The following is a 22,963-nucleotide window of genomic DNA, read 5'->3' as shown; positions in this document are numbered from 1 at the left end:
ATTCTTGTTCAAGAAAAAATATATGTGTATTCTGTGGCCATCTATGGAATTTAAAAAGTAAATTAAATAAAACAAATTATTTTTAATTTATGGGCCTCTGTTCTGATTGCCCACTATTAAACTCCATTAATACAGTAGTATAACTTTGAAAATCTACTGAACATTTACCTTCTAAAAAAATATTCTTATCTGTTACATTAACTTGGACACTCAAAAATTAAGGCATCATTTGAAAATCTTTGTACCTCACAGCAATGTACTTTTAAAAATAGGTTACAAGTCCATTTTACAAATGTTCTTTCTTTACTAATTGACCACTCCTTCAGCAAACCCCACCAATGTAATTTATCAGTGGTAAAAAATTTCTTCTGCTTTAGAGTACAGAGAAATCCTTACAGTAGTTAGGACAGAAAACCAATAAAAATACAGTATACAGATGAAATTGCAGAAAACTGCAGTCTGCATTGCTACATCTAAATTTAATTTATCTCAAGCTCTGGAAAAGTACCAAAATACATAATATTTTTCTGAGATTTTTAATAACCATGTGACAGACTCTTCAATATCCTGTCTGATATTGAAGCATGTTACCTTTCACTAAATTATAAGATACTCATTTCTGAGTGAAAGACTGAATACAAATTCAAGAACAAAAGAGACAGAATTCATCTCAAAAATTAATCTGTCGGTCAAATAGTCTGAAGTAATCACCTCAGACCCTTTCCACAGTCAGTGGAGAAGTCCTCTCACAGTCAGCCCAGGGATTGAATCATTCCAATATGCCTTTAGTGAAACGTACCTTTAAGATCACACCTATCTCTCCAGGTGCCTTTGTCTCTCCACGGACATTAGAGGGAATTTACAGCAACTCACTATGATGAGACTCTTAGTTTCTACATGACTAAAGACAAGTGACTTTGTTTTGTTTCATGTTCTGCAACACTACCAGTTCTGCTTATACAACTGCAATAGTCCTATGAGACCAACATTTGGATAGAATGGCCACAGGGAATGAAATTGGATCAATTTAAACCAAAACAAATTCCTCATACATTTATACAGTTTTATTTTTTCTTACCTGGTCAGCATCAACAAATATTACTTTATCTAGAGCCAAAGGGAAAAGAACATCCAAAAAAAGGATTTTGTAGCCCCAGATAATTCGTTGCTTTTCTGTCTGCTGATAAAGCCAGCGGGGCCATTTATACTGTACTAATTCATACTTGAATCCGTACTTTTTAGCCATGTGAGGAATAACATCCTAGAAGAAGATCCAAAAACTGTAAGTTGCACATATATGTGACACACAAAGACTTGACACAGTTGTAGCTCTGTTGACCTTACTGATCACATAAATTATTATTTTTAAATGTTTCTTTAATTATAGAAGTATCCTCAGCTCTACAAATATAAAAAGCATTTATTTCAGGCTCATAGATATCAGAAGATAATGAACTGTAATCTATCACTGGGTTTTGGGTTCCAGAAAAGAAGAAACTTACACTTGAGGTCATTTCCAATGATAAAATTTAAATTTTAATTATATAATTTCTCAATTGTAACAATTTTTATAAGTATTTAAAATTTTAAAGAAAAGTTATTAAAAGAAAGATGTTTCTCCTACCTTAAATGTTGGGGAGAGATAGTTTTTCAGAAACCAAAATTTAACTGGTGTTTTTGTATGACGTAGAACAGAAAGCATCATAATTCTGTGGAAACATAAGTCTATAATGAACAAACCAATACACACAGGTCATTATATATTTCAACTGCACCTGAATGGTGCTGAAACTTTTTAATTTTAACTTTTCTTAACCCAGCTTAAGTGGAAATTTATATCTATTACTAATAAAAAGCTTTAAAAAGCACATGTTCAAGACCACTTGGAGATAGATGTATTTGATCCATACTGGACAAGCAATATTAGAAAAAAGTTTCAAAAGTTAACAAGTTAACAAGTTTTACTGTGAAAGAGGAGCCTGACAATAAATTAGAATAACAATTAATCCCTAATGTTAACTAGGCTACTGAGATCATTTATTTTAGAATATATTGTTTGAGTTTAATAGGTTGCTGAAAAGAAAACCAGTGAGAAAGAGAAAGCATGGTTCAAGCTAAGATCCTGTTCAGAAAACCCTTGATAACTCTAAAAAGAAAAAAAAAAGTTGAGGTATGTGAAAAAAGTGAAATCTTTATTTTGGGTTCCATTCTTTGAAATTTTTGTCACATTTGTTTGGTGTAACCAGACAGATAAGCAATAACTTGTGAAGCGCGTGAAGATGTCAAGTCTGCTTTAAAAATCAAGGAATAATAAACCTTAGATTACAGCAAAGAAGCATACAAAATATTTAAAAATTAATTCTCTCCTTTAAAGTAAACAAGTCTTTCCTTTTATGAAGGCTTTTGAAGCTTGAAGGAAAGAAACACAGACATTCAAACTCTGTCTGACTACTAAGAAATAAAAGTTAATACATACAAAATACTACTTTCCAAAAAGATATGCATGAAAGAATTGTGCAATTCCCTTTCAGGAAATGAAAATCACTAGATCTGACACCTATAAACAAGCACTCATGGAAATGAGTAAAGTAACAGAGAAATAGTGGTAAACAGACTAGGCCAAACTAAGAATTCTTTCAGGCCAAACTAAGAATTCTTTCAAAGCAATCATTGCTTATTGAATAATCCATGTCCACTGAGATATTAAATAAAAGTGAAGTCACATATGGACACAGAAGAAGCCATAGTTTGGACTACACATGAACAGATACAACTCCAATGAAGTCACTGCTGCTATGTCTTCAGAAAGAGAGGCTGAACTTCATCTTTTTTCATCCTTCATCCTAGCACATGCACTCATGAAAGGCACGGAGAACATTTTTCTTTCTTCAAAGAACAGTGATATTTTTGAACATCTATACTTTGTTCTCAGAGATGAAGTTGGTCCTTCTTTATGCCTTATGTCCTGGTATTAGCTGGGATGCAGTTAATTTTCTTCACAGTAGCTGGTATAGTGCTTGCTGTGTTTTGAATTTTTGATGAAAATAGTGGTGATAACACACGGATGTTTTAGCTGTTGCTGAGCAGTGCTTACACAGAGCCAAGGACTTTTCAGCCTCTCGTGCGGCCCTGCCAGTGAGGAGGCTGGGGGTGCCAGGAGCTGAGAGGGGACACAGCCAGGACAGCTGGCCCAAACTGCCCAAAGAGACATCCCATACCGTGTGGTATCATGCTCAGCAATACATCTGGGAAAAAGGAGGAGTAAGGGGGGGGGGGGGGGGCATTTGGAATTAAGGTGTTCATCTTCCAAAGTAATTGTTACGCATGATGAGCCCTGCTTTCCTGGAAGTGGCTGAATACCTGCCTGCTGATTGGAAGTAATGAACGGATTCCTAGTTTCGCTTTGCTTGGATGTGCAGTTTTTGCTCTACCTATTAAACTGTCTTTATCTCAACCCACCAGTTCTCACACTTTTACCTTTCTGATTCTCTCCCCCATCCCACTGGAGAGGGTGTGAGTGAGTGGCTGTGTGGTGCTGAGCTGCCTGCTAGGCTAAAACACACAACCTTGTTAGAAAAGTCAGCTTCTTTATGCTGCTTAAATTTGTTTGAACCTTTACTTACCTTAAAAAACGTTCATATAAATGGCCTGAAGCGACTGAAAATATATTAAGAATATCACTTTTCTTTTCCTTCTCTTCTGGTGGAATTTCTTCTGAAAAACTAAGAAAATAACTGAATTATTATATAAGCGTAAAGAAAATACTACTACATTACCATTGAGATTGTAAATAATCACAAGTCAGAAAATACACAAAAGACATACTCATCCTACAGTAACTGAATACCCTTATGTTTTTATTTCCTCTGCACATCCCTATGATACCAAAATCTTTTGGGAAGTACACCTCACAATCACTCAGGACAAATGACGGAACAACTGCAGTCTCAACTTTTTTCAATCAAACAGAAAGGCATCAGCGATGCAGCAATGACTGCACGGTATGACATCTCTGAAGAAGGCAACCCTTCCACTAGTGCTGAGTTCTCATAGACTAAATAGACTGCAGGTCCCAGTCCCAAACAGTGTTTCTGACTTTTTTTCCATACTGAAGAGGAAGGATGTGTGACAAGTTTCTAGACTGGAAGAAGCTGGCAGACAAACTGCAGGACTTGAGCTCATGCTCCTGAGCTACAACTTTGACTCAATAGGAAGATCAACTAAGAACTTTATCAGGTGAGGGTCTGCAGAAAAGTTTATTACAATAAACTACTTACAGAAGTCAAACTTAAAGAGGTATTTCGATGACATACTTAAATAGGCTTCCAGGGCTTTCATAAATTTTGTCTAGCAGCAGAGAAATAGCATCATAGCCTGCTTTTTGATGTTCAGTTTGATACCAATGAGTAACACATTACACATATTGAAATTGATTCCCTGCCACAGCAAAATAATACTAATGTTGATGGAGAAAATGAACAGGAACTAGAAATGGAAAGAAAGGATTAAAAAGGAAATAAATAATGAGATGTACAAGACATCGTAACTTGTCTTTTTCCCCCTTTTATTTATATTATAAATCCCTTGGGGAGACATCAGGTTTTTTTCGGATGTTTGTATCACTATCATCTAAAAAACACTTACATTATGAGGAATAATAAACATGTCCTGGCATAGTTAAAATATAAACAATTTATTTATTACCTTGCAACTGATTCCAAATTTCCTTTTTCTGTTATTCCATCAGTAAGGAGATCTTCATTCACTTTATCAGGCTTTTTCTGTACCTAGTCATGTACGATAAATGAATTTATGCAATTTGTGAAATTATTTGATAATAATTACTACTTCAATTGTTCTATCAAACAATTACCGGTTAGCTGGACTTACATCTTACCAATTCCCATTTCAGTAAAATAGTTACTGAACTGTGTTAAACTGGACTGTAAAAATGTCATTTCATACTTTTAAACTATGTACAGAACATATTGTAACAAGAAGCAAAGTATCATAGCTCATTTTCGTCCTGGACAGAAGATAAAGGTGTGATTTTGCGATACAGACATTAGCAGACAGAAGAAGAGTAGCAGGGTGGTGCACCGTGCACTGAAGGGAAACCGTGATTCTCATAATCCCTTCACAAGGAGAAAGTGACAAATCTGTGCCTGAAACACTCTCCTGTACAACTTAAGCCATTTCTGTTGTCCTACCCAGCTACTAAATAAGACACCAAATTCATTTTGTTTGCTGACCTTAATTTCCTTGATTAAAAAATAACTTTTTGAAACCCAAATACCTTCCAAAACTAGGTGTTTGAATATATTGTTACGACCATAGCAGTTTCTCATGTTTACACTGTCAAATTAACACTCGCAGACTTCTCTTCACACTAAGTCTCCTTTTAACTAATGGTGCTGAAGCCATATACTAGATATCACTGAAGTGGTTCTAAAATGCACCACTTTTCACATAAAATATTTTTCCTATTTAAAGCAAGCTGGCACCCTTTACCCCTTCTCTGTGGTTTAAAGGCAGTCTCCTCACCCTCCAGAATGTTACTTGTTTTCTTAAGGTTCTGGAAACTTTGAATTAGAGAACTGGGGAAGAAACTCTGGAAATAAATGATTTTTAAATACTTCTTTCTATTTATGTTTATATAGTTCTCTCTGCTTCTCAGTGTCTGATATCAGGATAGGACACACCAAATACACATAAACAAAATATTACTTACATAATATAACTTATTTTTCTTTGTTTTTGATATATATTTATGATTTAAAGTAATGTAATTTCATTTACACAGATTTGGAAACAGGGCAGAATTCGACATGCCTGATTTTGGTATCTGGACTTCTTGTAAAGTCCCTCCCCATTCACAGGGCAGAACTGGATGCCTCAAGAGGTGATCACTCCTTGTTTTAAATACAGTATTGAGCTGGGATGAGCAGTCAAGTCCTCTGGACTGTCTTTCTCATTCTACTAAGCAGAGAAGGAGTTTAAAGCACCTAAAATTCAGACTACAGATCAGTCTTAGACATCTTAAAGTTGATGAGATAAATCCTATTCATGTTATGTACACAGATGTATTATTTTAATAGCTATTTAAAAATCTCCCACACAATTAGTACAACCTGACTTGATCAAATTAACCAGATTAATTTACATACCCTTCTCTATTTAAATTTACAAAATCTAAATTATATATTCCAGTATGTTTCTTCCATTTAAATATAGCCTAAGACATGTGAGCTTTAGTCATATATAAAGAAATAGAGCAGACAAAATATCTCTTTACATACTTGAACTTTGATAATTTTGCTTCTGAAGTTGTTTAATACCACAATAACATCAGCCAGGTCAGCTACAGAATCTGTTCCTTCATGGCTGTGAGGGGAAAAAAAAATGTGCAAATGTACTAACTCATTAAAACATGCATTATCACTTGTGTTTAATTAGAGGATAAGGTTTAGGATTGCTTTTATTTATAGAAACAAAATTTCTTCACTTGCACCTAATTATATCCTAACTTCAGACACTTCCTGAGCTTTATTCATACCTAGTCATTGCCCTCAGTTTTAACCCTCACTTTTTAATTTGAATTTTTACAGGAAATTTTATTAACCAATGAAAAAATGCAGCAATCTAGAGCTGAATATATTATTATGCATTATACAGATACATATTGTATTAAAATATTAAACTACATTTCATTTCTCAAATATGGAAAAAATCTTAGAAATTGCTTTGTGATGGCACTAAATGTACTTTTAAAATAAATCTACTTTAAAAGGTCTGGTGAAAGCTTCATCACAGTGCTGAAAGAGTAAGGCTGGTAAAAATGGTTCGTTTTGGTAACAGACAGGGCTGTAAGCAATGCACCACATGAGCATTTGCCCCCAAACATCAATTTAAAGCTATTCAGGCATTTCTAAACTGCACTCATCCACTCAGTAAGAAGTATGAGAAGTGTTGCTGTCTCTCTGTGTTGCAGCGAAATAGCATAATTCTCAAATTTTATAGCTCTTATATCTCAAAAGCCCATATACTTTTCCTTCAATCCTTTCTTTCTTTTAATGCCATTATATGGTTTCCCCTTGCTACAGCTACACATACAAAACCTTGGTTTAAGAAAGTGATCTGCTACCCCTTAGTTTTGCCCCCCCTTTTTTTTTTTCTTCAATCTGTTTCATTTTACTTACCTAAAAGTGACAGGATTTTATATATTTACCCGTATTTTCTATTTAATACACTTCCCTAAAACCTATGATCATAGAGATAGAGATTTTTGCACAAAACAATGTTCAGAATTATCTTGACCTTTCCACCAATTTAGTTTTACTTTCACACTTTTAAAATATTGCATATATGAACAGTCAGTCAAGAACTGTCTTCTTATCACAGCACTCAACATAAAAGGGCACTGATCTCCACCATAAATAGTGCAATTAAAAAGCCCTAAAATAGTAAAACAAGAGCCAAACTCTTTTCTGTTGACAGCAGAAATGGCAGCAGCTAGCACAGTCAAGATTTTAAGTGGTCTTACTTTTGCCCTTAGTTTTTCCACAATCAAAACTTTCTCTTTTATTCACTCATTTACCTCAAAATTTCCATGTTATGAGTTCTGTTGCTATCTCTGTAGCTCCACTGACGAAGATAGTTTTCCAAAGTATTTAGAATATTCTCAAACTGTTTGGTTTGGCCATTAATTTAACATCACTTTTGTCTCCTTAAATCTCTTCTCTGGATCCCCCACTGTCAACTCCAACTTTATGAGCTCACAACTGTTTTACTCCACACTGGGCTCATCGTGATGAGTTTTTGTCCCAGTAGGAACAATGTATTGGAAATAATGAGATTTACCATTAATTACACTTAATGCTGGTCTTGATATAATTTATCTGTTTCTCCATTCAAATCCTTGTATATTTCCTACTGTAACACTAGATTTTCTTTTCTTGACCGAATACTTCTCTTCACTTTGATTCCCAGTCACTCATTTACATTATCAACGGCTACAGACTAGGATGTTCACTTGTTTTGAGGTAAGTATCTCTCTGACAGAAAACTGAGACCATCATACTCTCCTCTGATTTTAAGTTAGTGTGCTGAATCTTATGGAGGATCTCTCCTCTTGTACCTGTGCATGATACTCAGCATGTTGCCATTTTGTTAATGTAACAGATGTACATTTCAAATCAGTGATCATAAAAAAAATGTATTGAATGTGACCCCTGGTTTGGAAGAAGTGGGATGATGATTTATGATCTCCTTTAACAAATACAGTAAGGACTTTGTGCTTTTTCCAAAAGGTACTGAACACTGCTAGCACTGTTAGTGTAACTTATAAACTCACTGAAGGCAGGCACAACTTTGTTTTTAAATCTTACCAAAACGTCTTGCATACTGATGGCACTATTAAATATTTAACAATAACTACTTCACTGTTATATAATCATTGAATAAAACTAAATATGTCCAGCAGACCATTTAGGTCACAGCCTTAATCTGTTTCAAAATACCTACATACTTTTAAATACAGATAACTCCATATGGAGAAAAAAGCATTCAGATGGAGACCCTTTCAAATCTCAGTGTAAACAAACAACACCTTGCCCAAATTGCAAAAGATAAAAATTTCAGTTAAGCAGTCTGCATATCATCAAAATATAATAAATTATACCCAGTTGCCTTTCTAAAAATGAAATTTTCAGCAGGAGGCTATATCTATCTATTTTTATAATGAATTATCATCTTGCAATACCTACCTGTTTCCCTACTGACATCACAGAATCAAAGCTCTAATAACAAGTAGTGTTCAGACTGTCGCTGAGTATATTGAATTTAATTTTCCTAACTTTCACGGTAATTTATTGATAACATTGATTTACAAGTGTGACTGCCTCTGAATAATGATCCTTGTTATAGCCAGTATTTGACAAAAAAAAAAAAAAGCTTATTTCAAAAGCTGTGTATTTACACAGAGTAAAAATAAATTACTTGCATATGTATTAGATGTTACAATGAGAGAAGCAAAATACTCACTGAGTTGTTAAAACACGCTGTGACTTCAAAATCTTGTATTTTCCCTAAAACTCCTATTATAACGTACAGGCCTGTGCTTCAATAGAATGGGTCAAGTACAGTTTAACAGGAGTGGCTCTGATTAATGTACAAGGATAAAGAATATCCTGCAATAACTCTTGGCAAAATTCCATGTTATCAAACAGTTGCATGAGTTCTGACAGCAGTTTGGTACTATTAATACTGGTATCATTAAAAGTAGTATCAGAGATGCTGGTACCACCCCCCAAACATAATTTAGCTGTTATATTCTAAGTCTATGGCTTGTAATAATTAAATGAAATAAATGTTTTTTTAATTCGTCATCAAGTATTAATTATACATAACTTAGCCGGGCTCAGTAAAGCCCATTTTTATTACTTCTTAAAGAAAATCTTTAAGAATATCTTAAACTGCGGATGTTTTAAGTTTCCTTTGAACCAACCTAGAAAGTAGAGTGGTTTTGTTTCACTTTGCTTCATTTTTTAATTCAACTATAGCTCACTACATTTTTTTACAATGATATCTTTCATAAATCAGTTTATATACTTTAAGAATTGAATATTAAATTAGACATCTTATATAGCTACACGTGGTGGAGATTAAGTGAACTTCTTAGGATAAATACTACGCTTTTCTGCTTTTCCAACAGATTGTGAGCCATTGCTGAAACAAAATAAATTGAAAGTTGCAAACAAGTAGAAGGAACTTAGATATCCTGTTAACATGTCTCCCTGTAACACTGGAATTGATGCATTAACTAAATACTCAAAACAGCAAGCATGGTCATTGTTTTACTCATTTTATAATAGCAGTTGATGACTAAACATCATATGGAACTGTGTGTTCCTGAATTCCAAGTAATAATAAATATTTTATAAGAAAATTGACCTATTTCAGCACACAGAATTACAGGGAGAAAGGAAAAAAAGGCAAGAACTGAAGCTAAAATAAAACAATGATGTTTCTCTACAATGGACTGGATCCAAAGCTTCAAGAGGAAGTCCTCATATACTACAGATATATGCTGTGACATACAACATGCAGGGAAAGTATCTAGCTAAACAGCTGGTGTTACAGGCATGGCTTTGGCATCTATGGCTATTGCACCCTCTTCAATGAAAAGGGACTGCTGAGGAGAGGTAGGATCTACCTGATACACCACTTTGCCACAGTAAAGGAGGGCTTTACAGCAGGTTTGTCAGGGAATGCTGACCAAAGACTAAGAACTAGAAGTATGTCAGCAGTGAGGAAGTGCTTAAGGGAAGGCTCTCACGCTTCTCCTGAGAAAGCAGCATGGCTGGGAGCCTGTCTGGGAATGCACACAAGATGGGAAATAAACAGAAGAAATTAAAAGTTTCATAGCTGTGAAGCTATGATCTCATTAGGATCACAAAAACTGCAGAGAAGCTCACATGCCTTGAGTGATTCAAAGGCCTCTTACGAAGGATAGGCAGACAAGTCACGAAAGATGGTTTGCACCTGGCACAAAGTAATGGGTTGAATGCACAGAGCTTTGCCGTGGAAGAAGCAATAAATCTATCCAGTGTTTATGGGTAAGGATCAGAGAGATTAAGGTGACATTGTGGTGGGTGTCTGTAAAAATTGCCTGATCAGGAAGAGGAATTAGATGAAGTCTTTACAAAGCTGGAAGATGACTTGTGATCACAGACTGTGGTTCTTATGGTAGACTTCAAATATCCCAACATTGTCTGGAAAGGCAACATGGCAGGGCACAGGCAATCCAGTTTAACAAGGTGTGTTTCTTTCTATAACTGTATATCTTTCTATAACATATACTATAGCTTAAAATAGAATTTTGGCCTTATGCAAATCTAAAACGTTGAAGAAATGCAGGAAAGTCTTACGACAAGAGAATGATACAAAGGCAAATGAAATTTAATGAAACTAGTAGTACTAATGTACTAATAGAATTTAATGGAAATTGCTGCGCAAGAAAAGAGAAACCTAATGATAATTAAGCTATAAGAAGCTTTAAATTAGCCATTAATTCTCAGGAAAGAGATTGCGGAGACCGTAGATTTCTAAGAATACCAGCTTAGTGCCTAGCAATACTGAAAGTGGAGATCAGACATTAGTACTTAATAGAAAACAAAGCAGTAAAAAATTTACCAATGCTATTACACCACAAGTCTGTCTTTAATTACGGCCAACCAACTCAAAAGGATAGAGCAGAACTAGGGAAGACACAAATAAGAGCAACAAGGATGACTGAGATATATGGAGAGCCTCTGCATGAGGAAGAACTATACTCAGAATTTTCAGCTCAGAAATGAGAAAAAATAAAGGAAAAAGAGAGAAAGGCCTATAATACTATGAACATATCTACCCACATTTATTACAGAGAAATACTTTTATTTATGTCAGGTATATCCCACACAAAGCTGCAGAGTGGATTAGTTCCTTTTTCTTAATAAAACATGCCTTCAAACAATACTTTGAAAACTATACACTGGTGAATATTTAATGCTTCTGTTCTATCCTGTCTTTCAATTATGGAAACAAAAGCAATTTCAAATTTTAAATTACAGCCTAGCTCAATGTAAAGAGAAGAGATGTCTTATCAGAGTGGAAAACTTACCGAACAAAATAGGAAAGCAACTAATACTAAATTCATATTGAAAAAGATCAATGCTTAAGACAAAATATCTCAACAGTCATTTCAGAAATGCAAGAAGCAGAAAGTAGAAAAGCACCATCGCAGAATAAGTAGTCTGAAATTAAACTACAATCATTCAGTAGACACCTCTACTCAGAAGCAGATCTTGATTAAAAACAGTATTGGACTAGAATCATGGATACAATTTCACAGATAATTCAAATCTGGTCGAGCAACTTTGGAAAATGTGATTCCAGACAGAAGTAAAAAATTTATTACAGTATTTATAGTATTAGGAATACAGTATAATCTATCATACACAGTCCACTTTATTTCCAGCTTCTCAATGTATACACACAATTCTAGATCATCCTCAAAGGGATCATATGAAACACTTCTTTATTTTGCTACTTAGCTTTGCAGGTGTGCGGTAAAATGAGTAGGTAGTGAACTCTATTTTATGAAAAATCGCCCAGAAAAAGAACACTTTCAAATTTAGTTTTTATGTTTTATAATTTCTTCCCCTTACACTATCAGGAAATAAGGCATCTGTTATAAACTTTAAATCATCATCTGGTTCCTGTTCTACCTTTTCATGTTATTTTCGTTCATTTTTCTTGAGTACTGTCAGATCTTTTCAAAATATGTTGAACTTTAGCAGATTCATTTATATTTCCTAAGGACAGACTAATACTTACGAAAACACCTGATAAATCTCTTCAGATTTCCCTTTACGCAATCTCAGTGTCCAAGCACCTGGATTTGCTTTCAGCTGAAAATACCCCTATGAAAAGTAAAAAGACAGACATTTTTCTGTCAGCATTTCATAATCAACCATGTAAATATCCAAACATCAACTATAGAACATTTGGTACTGCAGCTAAGGTCAATAAACACTACATACTGCCACACTAATCCTTAATGTAATATGGCATAGTATTACTTTTCCTGTATGTCCATACTAATGTGTTCCATTTGTTTCTAGCTGAATTTGAGGCATATACAAAATCTTCATCTAGAACAGTAGGTGAGCAGTAAAGACATGAATTATTAAATAGACCCTAAGCAGAAAAGCTTCTTTGATATTAATAATTTTTGTCTGTAACAACTTTCAAGTCAACACAACTCTTTCCCAATTTAGGAATACTGCATACAGGCATCACTGTGTGAAAGCCAGACGAAACAAGCTTTGGAAACAAACACGGAAGCTTCATCATGTTGAACACCTTCTGCTGTTGAGAAAGTATTCAATACTTGTGTAAAAGTCAGAGTCACAGTTTATTAAGCATTTTATTCTTTGTGATACAATTTTCACAGAGAACTGAGAATGGCAGATAGGTGACATCTTATTCACCAAAGTTAATCTTTCTCTATCAAATTACCTTAGACAAGACAAAATAAGTCTTTCACTTCAGGAATCACAAGATCTTCTGCTCTACAAACTGATGCCAATAGAAATAATTACTTCAGGTGACCAGAGGAATTCTGAAGTGCAGATTTGTCCACAAAGGCTTTAAGCACTTATCTGAAGCATCTAAAATAGAAGCCTTCTTTGCTTGGATCATTTTTTAACAAAAATGGTTATTTTAATCAGAAAGTGATTCATACCTTATGTTTATTGGTGGAATCTTCATCTGAGGATATCTACCTCCTACTACCGACTTAAGGCAATGAGACTCCAACATTAGGCACTTCAGATAAGGGTCTAAAATTAGGCTAAACTAAAATCTATATTGGATTTTAAGTGTGAGGAAAAAGCTGGGTAAATCAGAGATGCACATCTTCTTTTGTAGATGGTCTCAACTCCAGGACACTGCTGATACTTTTAACATCGGTAATTTCGCAACAGAGAAATTGATTTTTCCATTTAGAACAACAATGGATTTCTCTATTACGAACAAAAATCTCATAAAGAATACTCATGAAGAGTGTGCAATTGGTTTTGTATGACTGTTTTGTACTTAATACTTACCAAGTTGGCCATCACAATAGTATCAACCATGACAGGATTATTTTTTGTGCCCAGGGTGAACTGTAACCCTCGAGGAGGTTGTCCAGTTGTTACATCAAAGCAATGTCCTTCAAGCAATATGTATTCCAGTTCATATTCTGCTGTAACAGTCCCTTTTATCTGTGGAAGGAATATTTTATTACTAGATTGCATCACTTAACTACGTGGAAAAAGCAACATTTTACAATGACAAGCATGTTGTTTGGGATTTATTTCACCTAACTTCAACTGTCAAAAATAAGACAAAGGCTCTTCCAGGGGGAACTTCTCTCAATTTTAAAATAGGTATCCAAGATAAAAAGGACAAATCTAGAAGAACCTTCTCTCCACTGACTATTGAGAAAGTTGAGACATCTCAGCTTTGGTAAGATAAATCCCAAACTTTGCTTTTATGATACACCTTCCAAATTCACATTTTTGGTGGATCAAACACCCTCAATATTTTGCATAAGATTAGTGAATGAAATGAATTTGGTTATTTGGAAACTGAGGATTAAAAGTATAATAATATATAATTAAAAAAATCTAAACTAAAAAAAGGGTCAAATATTTAAATCTATGTTTTCATCTATATTAATAAACAGCAATATATTCAGGTTTACTTTAAGATATGATCAGGTTAATCCTATTTCTACCAAAAATACATAATAAAAAAGAGAAATAGAAAAATAACACAAATAACACACAGAATCCATTTTTTAGTTTTTTTTTTTTTCTCAAAAACCATGCATACTTTCATAAACATTAAAAGCTCAACACAGTAGATAAAGTACTTTTATTTTTATTATGCATTCCGAGTTTCTTTTCATTGATTTCTTTAAAGGCTCTTCTTGGAGAGAGAGAGAGAGAGAAAATGTGGAAAAACATACAATGAAAGTAAAAATGGTAAAATACTGACCAAATTATCAATTAGCACAGAAAGCATTTCTGGAAAACAGAGACAAAAATCCCACAAGATTTCCTTTTCCCTCTTGAGGTTGAAGGTACAATACAAGTTTTATAATGCTTACAAATTATTACTTACATCCTGTAAATGAATGTTATCAAGATCACAGGAACTGTTTACTGCTTCAACCAACCAGCTTTCAGGAGTGATCATGTTTAGAGTCAAAAGCAGCGATTCTGGCAATTCTACGAATTTTGCCACAGGTTCAGAAGGAAGGTGTTTGTTGATCCCGTACATTAATTCTGGTTCCAGAACAAAACGATAGAAGCTGTTGAAAAAAAAAAGAAGCTGTTGAAAAGTGTTAAAAAAAAGTGCCATGTTTACTCAAGTATGAAGGCTGAGTTGCAAATACAATGTTCTGAAGCATGTTATAATATAGTGAATGCTTACCACATTAATGATGTTTGGAGGCATGGCATCTCCCTGTTCTTGCAGAATACTGTGGAATACTGTCAGACAATACATACATTCTCTCAAATGGATTGGTACAGAACAGAACTATTTGTTTTGGATAAATTTTTGCTGGGAATGTGCATAGCTTCCACTTACATTCTTAACGGCTGGGAAAGTAAAAATACCCAAGATGGGCATCTAAATATCTCGACTGTGTACTGCCTTGGATTCTCAGAATCATTAAACTAAACAGAAGGACTAATCTGCTGGAAAAAAAGTGTCTTTGGGAACAGTTCCTGACACTAGCAGCAGCAAAGACAGAGAGCAGTGGGAAGGAGAGGTCTCTCTATTCTTCTCCAACTCTAATTCCCTAGGGAAAAGATTCTTGAAACAACATAATGATGATGTTTTCCTTCCTTCCTTCCTTCCTGTAGTGCTATCCAGCAAAATGAGAAGAATCAGAACAGAGAAAGATGAGCACTGAAGATCTCCATCTTTCTCCATCAGAATGAAAGCAGCAAGCAATTAGTACTTCATATGGAAAAAAACACAAAACATTTAATTACTATGAAAGTGGTTTTTAAAAAAGTAAAAAGCTAAGAAAAATAGAGTTTTCCCACAAAGTATTTGGACTAGGGTGTACATGGAGGCTTTTTACATGACAACATTGCTGTGAGAAAAATACAACCTGTCCTCAGGGCAGGTCGCAGAACACTTCTTCCTCTTACCTTTCCGAAGCTCTAAAACCTGTAAAGTGGCAAGCTTTAAAAGCTATCACACAAGATACTCTGAAGTCACTCTCTTGCAATATAAAAGATGTGCATTCATTTTCTCTGAAGCTGAATAGAAACTAAGGCCTTCTGTTTTGTGGACAACTAATTCATTCTCTAGTCTATTGGATAAAGGGTAGACACTATCATCAGCTCTCACTGATGACAAGATTATAGGTAAAATTTCTGCCAAAAGGATGGACGGCAGTGCTTAAATGCATCTCTTAGAGGGAAAGAAGCCCTCTCTGGGGAGTTCACTTCAGTGTAAATGTCTGTAACTGAATTAGTGAACCCTAGTCTTTATAGCCAGTTAAGAGAAAATTCAATTTAAAGCTTTCTGGGTCCTTAATGAATTAAAATGAATTCGCCAGTATAGACTGTACATTACTCGGACAAATTTTATCTTTAGATTTAGTATACTGAATCTGTAAAAAATCAAGATACGACCAAGTTAGGTAGATAATCTCTCTCTACAAGTGTCCACAGGCATGAAAGACTCTCCACTGACTTCTACAGGGATTGTTTATGACAGGGGTATTTGAGGGACTAGATCACTCCTCTGTGATGCAATGTTTGATTTCGTAGAATTAGAAATTTTTCTAGAAAATTACTTCAGTAACATTCAACTTTTATTCAAAGAAAAAGAAGAAACCATATATATCACCCACTTTTTCTTTCTTAATGGAATATGTACCATTAAGGCTTTTTTTCTTAATTTAAGTGAGATCATATACTTGTAAGAAAAGCTATGAACTACTCACCTCTTCAGTGGCACTTCTGACAGCTTAGATCTACAGTTCAAAAACAACCTGAGTTTCATATTGACAATGTCTTTGAGTACCTACAGAAAAAAAATCTGCGTAAAAAATGGTTCTTGATAATCATCAAACTTTGAAAATAAACCAAAACTATCCTTGTGGCACCCTGTCATTTCTCAAGCTTCAGTAGAAATCTCAAACATTATAAAGTTCCTAATATTTCTGTATATTAAGGGATCTGGTCAGTTATTGCAAATAAAGATTTGACCTTTTTGAAAAGTGAATGATTTAGCACACAATATTCTTGATAGTCAAAATGTTAATGTTTTCTACCAGTGCTACGGATTTTTAAAGAGCAGCTATCCTTATTTTCCAATGAATGAGTAAATTATAGTATCACTTTTCTCATACTGTGTTTTCTGGAGGATTTTAAAGCCCTTTAAAGTAAGTACAACATGTGCCTTCGATCCAATAACCAATCTTAAAACAATGACCTTCTTACTAAAATTGCTGTACACAGTAAATTGGTGAATACAGTAAAGTTCATAAAACTGTTTTAATATTGTCAGTAATAGATTAATGGTATGCTAAGCTACTCAATCAATTTCAAAACATTCAAGTTATTTAAAGTCATTTCTACTTCTTTCTCAGTTTATTCATCTATTCATTTCTAAAATACTAATTTTCTGGATGCTGTTATACAGGAGCTATAATACTAGAACAAGATTTTGTTCTTTGTGAGCAATCTGTTTTGCTTAAAATTAACAAAGTATTTAATTTCTTTAAAGCACTCTTAAAAACCTTTACCAAGTTATTTTCATTTATGTGGTTTCTGATCAAAAGTGCTTATTTGAAAGTATAAAGCAACTGTGTCTACCTTTATGGATATTATCAGAAAAAGCAAATAAGATATTAAAACTAAGTTAAAATACTGATACCACTACAGCTAAAATTACTGTAATGGTAAGTAAATTAGGAACAAAGCAAGACAATGACCATCCTTAAATCTCTCTTTTATTATAAACAGTATTTTTCTTTCCTCAGTTCAACCCATGGCTGCATAGTCTGCTATAGTGCTACAACTTTGCATAGTTGACACATTGCTCACAGTCTGTCATTCTCATCCTTTGCCTCACCTGAATACCATCACTGAAAAACTACTGAGCAAAAAATGAAGACTAGGGAATGGCATAAGGGTGAAAACAAGTGAAGAACCAGGAAATGAGAACCTGGAAAGCAATGATACTTGTAATTATTCAAATCCTCATAAAGCTTTTAAGATTAACAAATTAATCTAGAATGAATAAAGCTCAAGTAACTCTTTCCTTAGAGAGAGGAAACTTGAGGAAGCTTGAGGAAGAATTTCAGGGCAAAATAAGGTTTTAGATTTATTGCAGGTATTGCCCAATATGCGCTTTTAAAAAGCAGAGGTATATAACCATATTCCATTCATATATTCATACCCCAAGAGTAGTAATTCATAATATTAAGAGTAATGTTAAGCAGCAAATAACTGAGGAAAATTAGGAAAATTCTTCTCTGGTCAATGAATAAGAGGAATTGGAAAGCCTCTGATATGGCAACTTATTCAATGAATTCAGTCTGTTTACTTTAATTAAGAAAATGCAAAGAGCAGCCTGGGAATTTTGTTCTGTAAGTATTTCAAACTGTAGCAAATAGCTGAATTATTTCAGTAAACATGCCTTGAAAATGATTCAAGCCCAAATTTTGTTTTGTATGTGCAGTCACTTTTCAAATGCTTACAGTCAGTTACCACAACTCGTCCAAAAAGCATTAACTCACTACACCATGATTATTCAACTAATCACTTGGAACTGTGTGCAAACATCACCATAACATGAAACATCTACACTGAAAACAATCTCTTACAATAGAAACTTCAACAGAGCTAACAAAATGAAGAGAAGATGAATGTGTAAAGCATGGAGCTAAATTAAAATCTGCAATTCCAAGTCTGAGTTTAATAGTCAGGTTAATTAACACTGGAAAAGCTCAGTAAGAACTGTGATCAGCACCTAACCACTTAGCAATATTTAAATTAGGATTAGATTGAAAAAAATCTACTTCAAATGCTAATTGATCAAAAGAAGTCCCATGACCCATGTTATATAGGAAATCAGACTTGATTATCAGAAGAGGCTCCCTTTGGAGATCTCTCCTTACTTTTGGAATGGAATAAGAGTTTCTCCGTAAAGACAGAATGAACAAAGGAAAAAAAAAAGTAAAAGATAATTGACAGGAAAAAAAAGGTGGATTTTTCACTTCACATTTTTGAGGTCTTTGAATTCAGTAGCTACTATTACTTGAAGAAGACAAAAAAAAGTAGTAGGATCTTAGCAGTTCATACTGCTGGAGCCAAGCAGTTAAGCTAGGAGACAGGTAATTTGTTCAGTGGCACTGAACAAACAGAATGTGTAACATATTTTTTCAGCTGTTTTAGGTGAACCATGAGAAAAAAACATTCAATTTTGTCTTCATTTTTAGAAAAAGCAATTTCTACTTTTGTCACATCACCTTTGGGACCACCTTCATAAGTTAGGACTAGTTAGTTGCTCCATGTATTCTGCTGAGAACTGATGCGGTCCAACGCTGGTAAAGTTAACACTGGTATTCAAAAATCTACTATAGACACTGACCCTTGTCTTGTACAGTAATATTTGATGTTGAAGTCTGTGACAAAACTTTTTAAAAAAAGGCAAAACACTATTTCTATGGAAAATTCGAAAGTTCTACCTGACTCCCTCTGGAGAGGATATAGAGCAGTTCTTATGATACAATCCACTATACATTAAAAAAAAAAAAAAAAAAAAGGCAAACAAAAACAGATAGAAGCCCTGACTCTGCTCTAACTCATTCATGCTCCAACTCATACCTTGCCCCTGGCCTTGAATTGCCATTTTTTGATACTAAGCAGTAAAGTTATTTTACTGCTTACCTATAGCTGTTTATACCTTCTCAATTTCAGTTCCATTTAATATGAGTAGTTTATCATTTATATTTCAAAAAATATTACCAAACACTTATTTGAAGTGACTAATAAGGGACAAAAGTAATATAATAGCAAGTTTTCATCAGAGCAAAAAATTAAAATGTGACACAGTCAACAATGACTGAAGGAAGAATCATGCTCCTTGCTGTGGTAGTTGCTACATAAATTTTGCATCATGAATTGGTACCATCCCAAAATTCCGGGCACTAGTCCACTTATGTCACTCAAAAGAAAGATTCTTTAAATATAAATATATTCTGGTACTTAAAGCTTACAGTATTTATGTCATCTATATCACAGAATCACAAGACGGCTGAGGTTGGAAGTGACCTCTGGAGACCATCTGGTCCAACCCCCTGCTCCAGCAGGGCCACCCAGAGCAAGCTGCCCAGGACCACGTCCAGGTGGCTTTTGAAGGTCTCCAAGGAGGAGACCTCACAGCCTCTCAGGGCAACCTGTGCCAGTGCTCTGTCACCTACACAGTAAAGAAGTGATTCCTGGTGTTCAGAAGGAGCCTCCTGTGGGCCAGCCTGTGCCCACTGCCTCTTGTCCTGGCACTGGGCACCCCTAAAAAGAGCCTGGCTCTACCCTCTGCTCTCTCCCCTTCAGGTATTTGTATACATTGATGAGATCCCTCCTGACCTTCCTCTTCTCCAGGATGAACAGTTCCAACTTTCTCAGCCTATATATAGCAACATAATAAGAGAGGCATCCATTCAGAAACTTTGAGTTTGGGGCTTGCTGTATACGTAAGCATGTTTTGTCAAAAATTCTTCATGAATATTACCACATTGGTAGCCTTTCAGATAATAAGAATTAAAAGAAAGAAATCAAGTTAATTTATTTTTAATTAAAAAAAAAAAATTGAAAATAAGTTTCATCTGCATTAAAATATTTCTGATTTGCTTAGTTTCAATAGCATTTCATTATTCTCTCTGAAGGGTTGGCAAGCTGAATAAAACTAGAGCTCCTATGAATCAAGTCGCATCTACGATGGCTGAACAGATTGGTACACCATGGGAGTCATTTGCCTAGACATGCATTAAGGAAGATATTGTTCATTAGGGAATTTGCTGCACTAAGAGAAATGGAGGCTTCTGATCACAGCTAAAAAGACCTTGAGGCAACTTACCAGAAAATGAACTTCTGGCTGAATAGAGAGAGTTTCCCGTCAATTCCAAAACCAAAACATTTTCATTTGGTAGGATCAACATTTCATTTTAATAGAGAATGGTGAAATGAAAGATCTGATTCTAGAGAAAAAAGCTAGTATTTAAGAGTCTCAAAACAAACAGAAGTTTGTGGTATGAGAATTTTCGTGAAATTTTTAAATTTCTTACTTTGTTTCTCTATTATGTACGAAGAGTGACTGGACGCCTCACCATTCTACACAAAAGGCATAAAAGGGTATGAAAATGGGAGGGGAAAAAGTGATGTAAGAATTTATGAAACTTCCATAATTACTGCAGAGAAAAAGATAAAACAGGATGCAGCAAAAATCAAGCAAAGGGCTTCAGAATTCTAACGGACCATAAAAAGAAGACAAAATTTACATTTTTATGGGAAACTATAAAGGAACCTGAGGCAGAGTGATAGTCTGCAGCTAGTGAAAGAAGAAAATCACTTTATGAGCTATGTTTTTAGGACAGTCTCTCTTTAGATGATCAATAGCTACACACAATGGAAGACTTCTAGATATACCTGGTAGCATTAATCAATGGAGAAATACCCTTCCAAGAGCTGAAAGGTTTATAGTCCAATCTTATGATGATATTACGGGTCAGATTTAGACCACCTCATTTAGGTACATTGGAAAACTAAGGTGGTTCGGCGTAATGGAAAGAAGCATATGCCTTTTAAGATTTTGAGATGGGAGATCCTCTCCCTCTACATTACGCATACTCCTCCTTTCCTTCTACTAACTGTAAAGAGCATTTATGGACTCACTTCTAAGAGGACTGGTTCATAGGTCATCTCAATTTTAATTGCAAATAAGGTACTTACAATGATGAATTAGATCATCCCCAACTTTTTAGTATTAATTTAAATAACCAAATAGATATTTAAAAAATACCTAAATTCTGTTTACCTGTTTACTACACTTTACATGAAAATAAGAAGTTTAGTACAAATTAAACTGCAAATATGCAAATTAAAAGAAATGACCACCATCTTACAATCAACAAATGAGCCATCTTCTGTGCTTCTCTTGTCAATGGATCAACAATAGCAATAACATCATAGAATGGTTCATTCTCTTGGGGATCGACTTTTACTACGCTGTTAAAAAAAAAACAAAACAATAAATAAGTGAAAACTCCAAAATGAGTTTATAGAAATAACAAACTTTTTTAGACACAAATCTGTAATAGAAAAGCCACTTCATATTTCACTGCTTATGAAGATATTTTCCTCATTTCCTCAGTCATCACTTTTGTCCCCTGTGATATCACTAGAAAAGCCAAACATGAACAGCAATTAAAATTTAGTATTAATCTACATAGTTCCATACTGGTTATCAGTTAAATATATGCTTAATTACAAAATCAATAAAATAAAAGAAAAACAGAGAGCAAAATTCAAAAAAGGGCCTTTTTTGTCGCTTGTCCACAATTTCCTTCAGTGACATTTACTCTTTCTTTTACTGATATCTACAACTATCAGATTTGACAAGTGCCAATGGTGACACATTTTTAAAATAACAGTGCAACTGAAAAATGTGAAAGTTGATCAGATGGATTAGTTTTATGCATTACAGAAGATAATTTAGCTTCATTAGAAGAAGTCAAGGAGACTCTGGTTAAACTAATCTGGTTGTACAGGAAGGAAAAACTAGTAAAAAAAAATAATGTGCTGTAAATACACAAAATGGTTTTCGAGAAAAGGAATACTTAGAAATGGGATTAGTGTTAGTGAGGTCAAACTCCTTCCAGTACAGAAGTAGCACAGCATTCCATGTTATTAGCAAAACCTTGGAAAAGGTGTTAGCCACTTAAAACAGGCTACTGATATCACTGTTTGTCTTTCCAACAACTAGTAGAGGCAGGGCAAGCACAGTGGCACAGCATGCTAGAACAGTTTTGCAAATGGAAACAAGTAAGGATTTGGAAATAACATTACCCTAATTTTAATTTTGATCATGGTTTTTGTGCACATGTCTTTTAAAGAATGTGCCTGCCTTTGCTCCAGAAACTTGCCCCAGCTATGCTTAAATTAAAAATGGCTACTGTTAGTGTCCATTACGAAGACAGGATTCATAGAGGTACATCCTAGTATTTTAAGTCTCAGTAACAATGACAACAAAAGAAGGTGCTTGTGGCATATTCACTTTTTAAATCTAGGATCAGAAAAACAAGGATTCAACATACAGAAGTACACTAATGACACTAGTATGA

The 22,963-nt window shown here is 34.5% G+C and overlaps 1 protein-coding gene across 1 annotated transcript in view; it reads right to left on the bottom strand.

The window, feature by feature from the left end:
• Positions 1-22,963, bottom strand: part of UGGT2 (UDP-glucose glycoprotein glucosyltransferase 2) — an 88,748-nt gene that overhangs the window by 7,406 nt on the left and 58,379 nt on the right. The window contains exons 25-34 of the mRNA XM_035557032.2: positions 21,746-21,848; positions 16,562-16,641; positions 14,716-14,905; positions 13,653-13,811; positions 12,379-12,464; positions 6,300-6,384; positions 4,705-4,787; positions 3,624-3,722; positions 1,625-1,709; positions 1,079-1,261 (exon numbers count right to left, since the gene is read on the bottom strand). Coding sequence (XP_035412925.1) covers positions 1,079-1,261; positions 1,625-1,709; positions 3,624-3,722; positions 4,705-4,787; positions 6,300-6,384; positions 12,379-12,464; positions 13,653-13,811; positions 14,716-14,905; positions 16,562-16,641; positions 21,746-21,848 — 1,153 coding nt within the window. The remainder of the gene's footprint in view (positions 1-1,078; positions 1,262-1,624; positions 1,710-3,623; positions 3,723-4,704; positions 4,788-6,299; positions 6,385-12,378; positions 12,465-13,652; positions 13,812-14,715; positions 14,906-16,561; positions 16,642-21,745; positions 21,849-22,963) is intronic.

Source organism: Cygnus atratus, chromosome 1 (assembly GCF_013377495.2).
Source record: "Cygnus atratus isolate AKBS03 ecotype Queensland, Australia chromosome 1, CAtr_DNAZoo_HiC_assembly, whole genome shotgun sequence".
Classification (NCBI taxonomy): domain Eukaryota; kingdom Metazoa; phylum Chordata; class Aves; order Anseriformes; family Anatidae; genus Cygnus; species Cygnus atratus.
The sequence above is the reverse complement of the archived record's forward strand: the minus strand, read 5'-3'. Positions and strand labels throughout refer to the sequence as shown.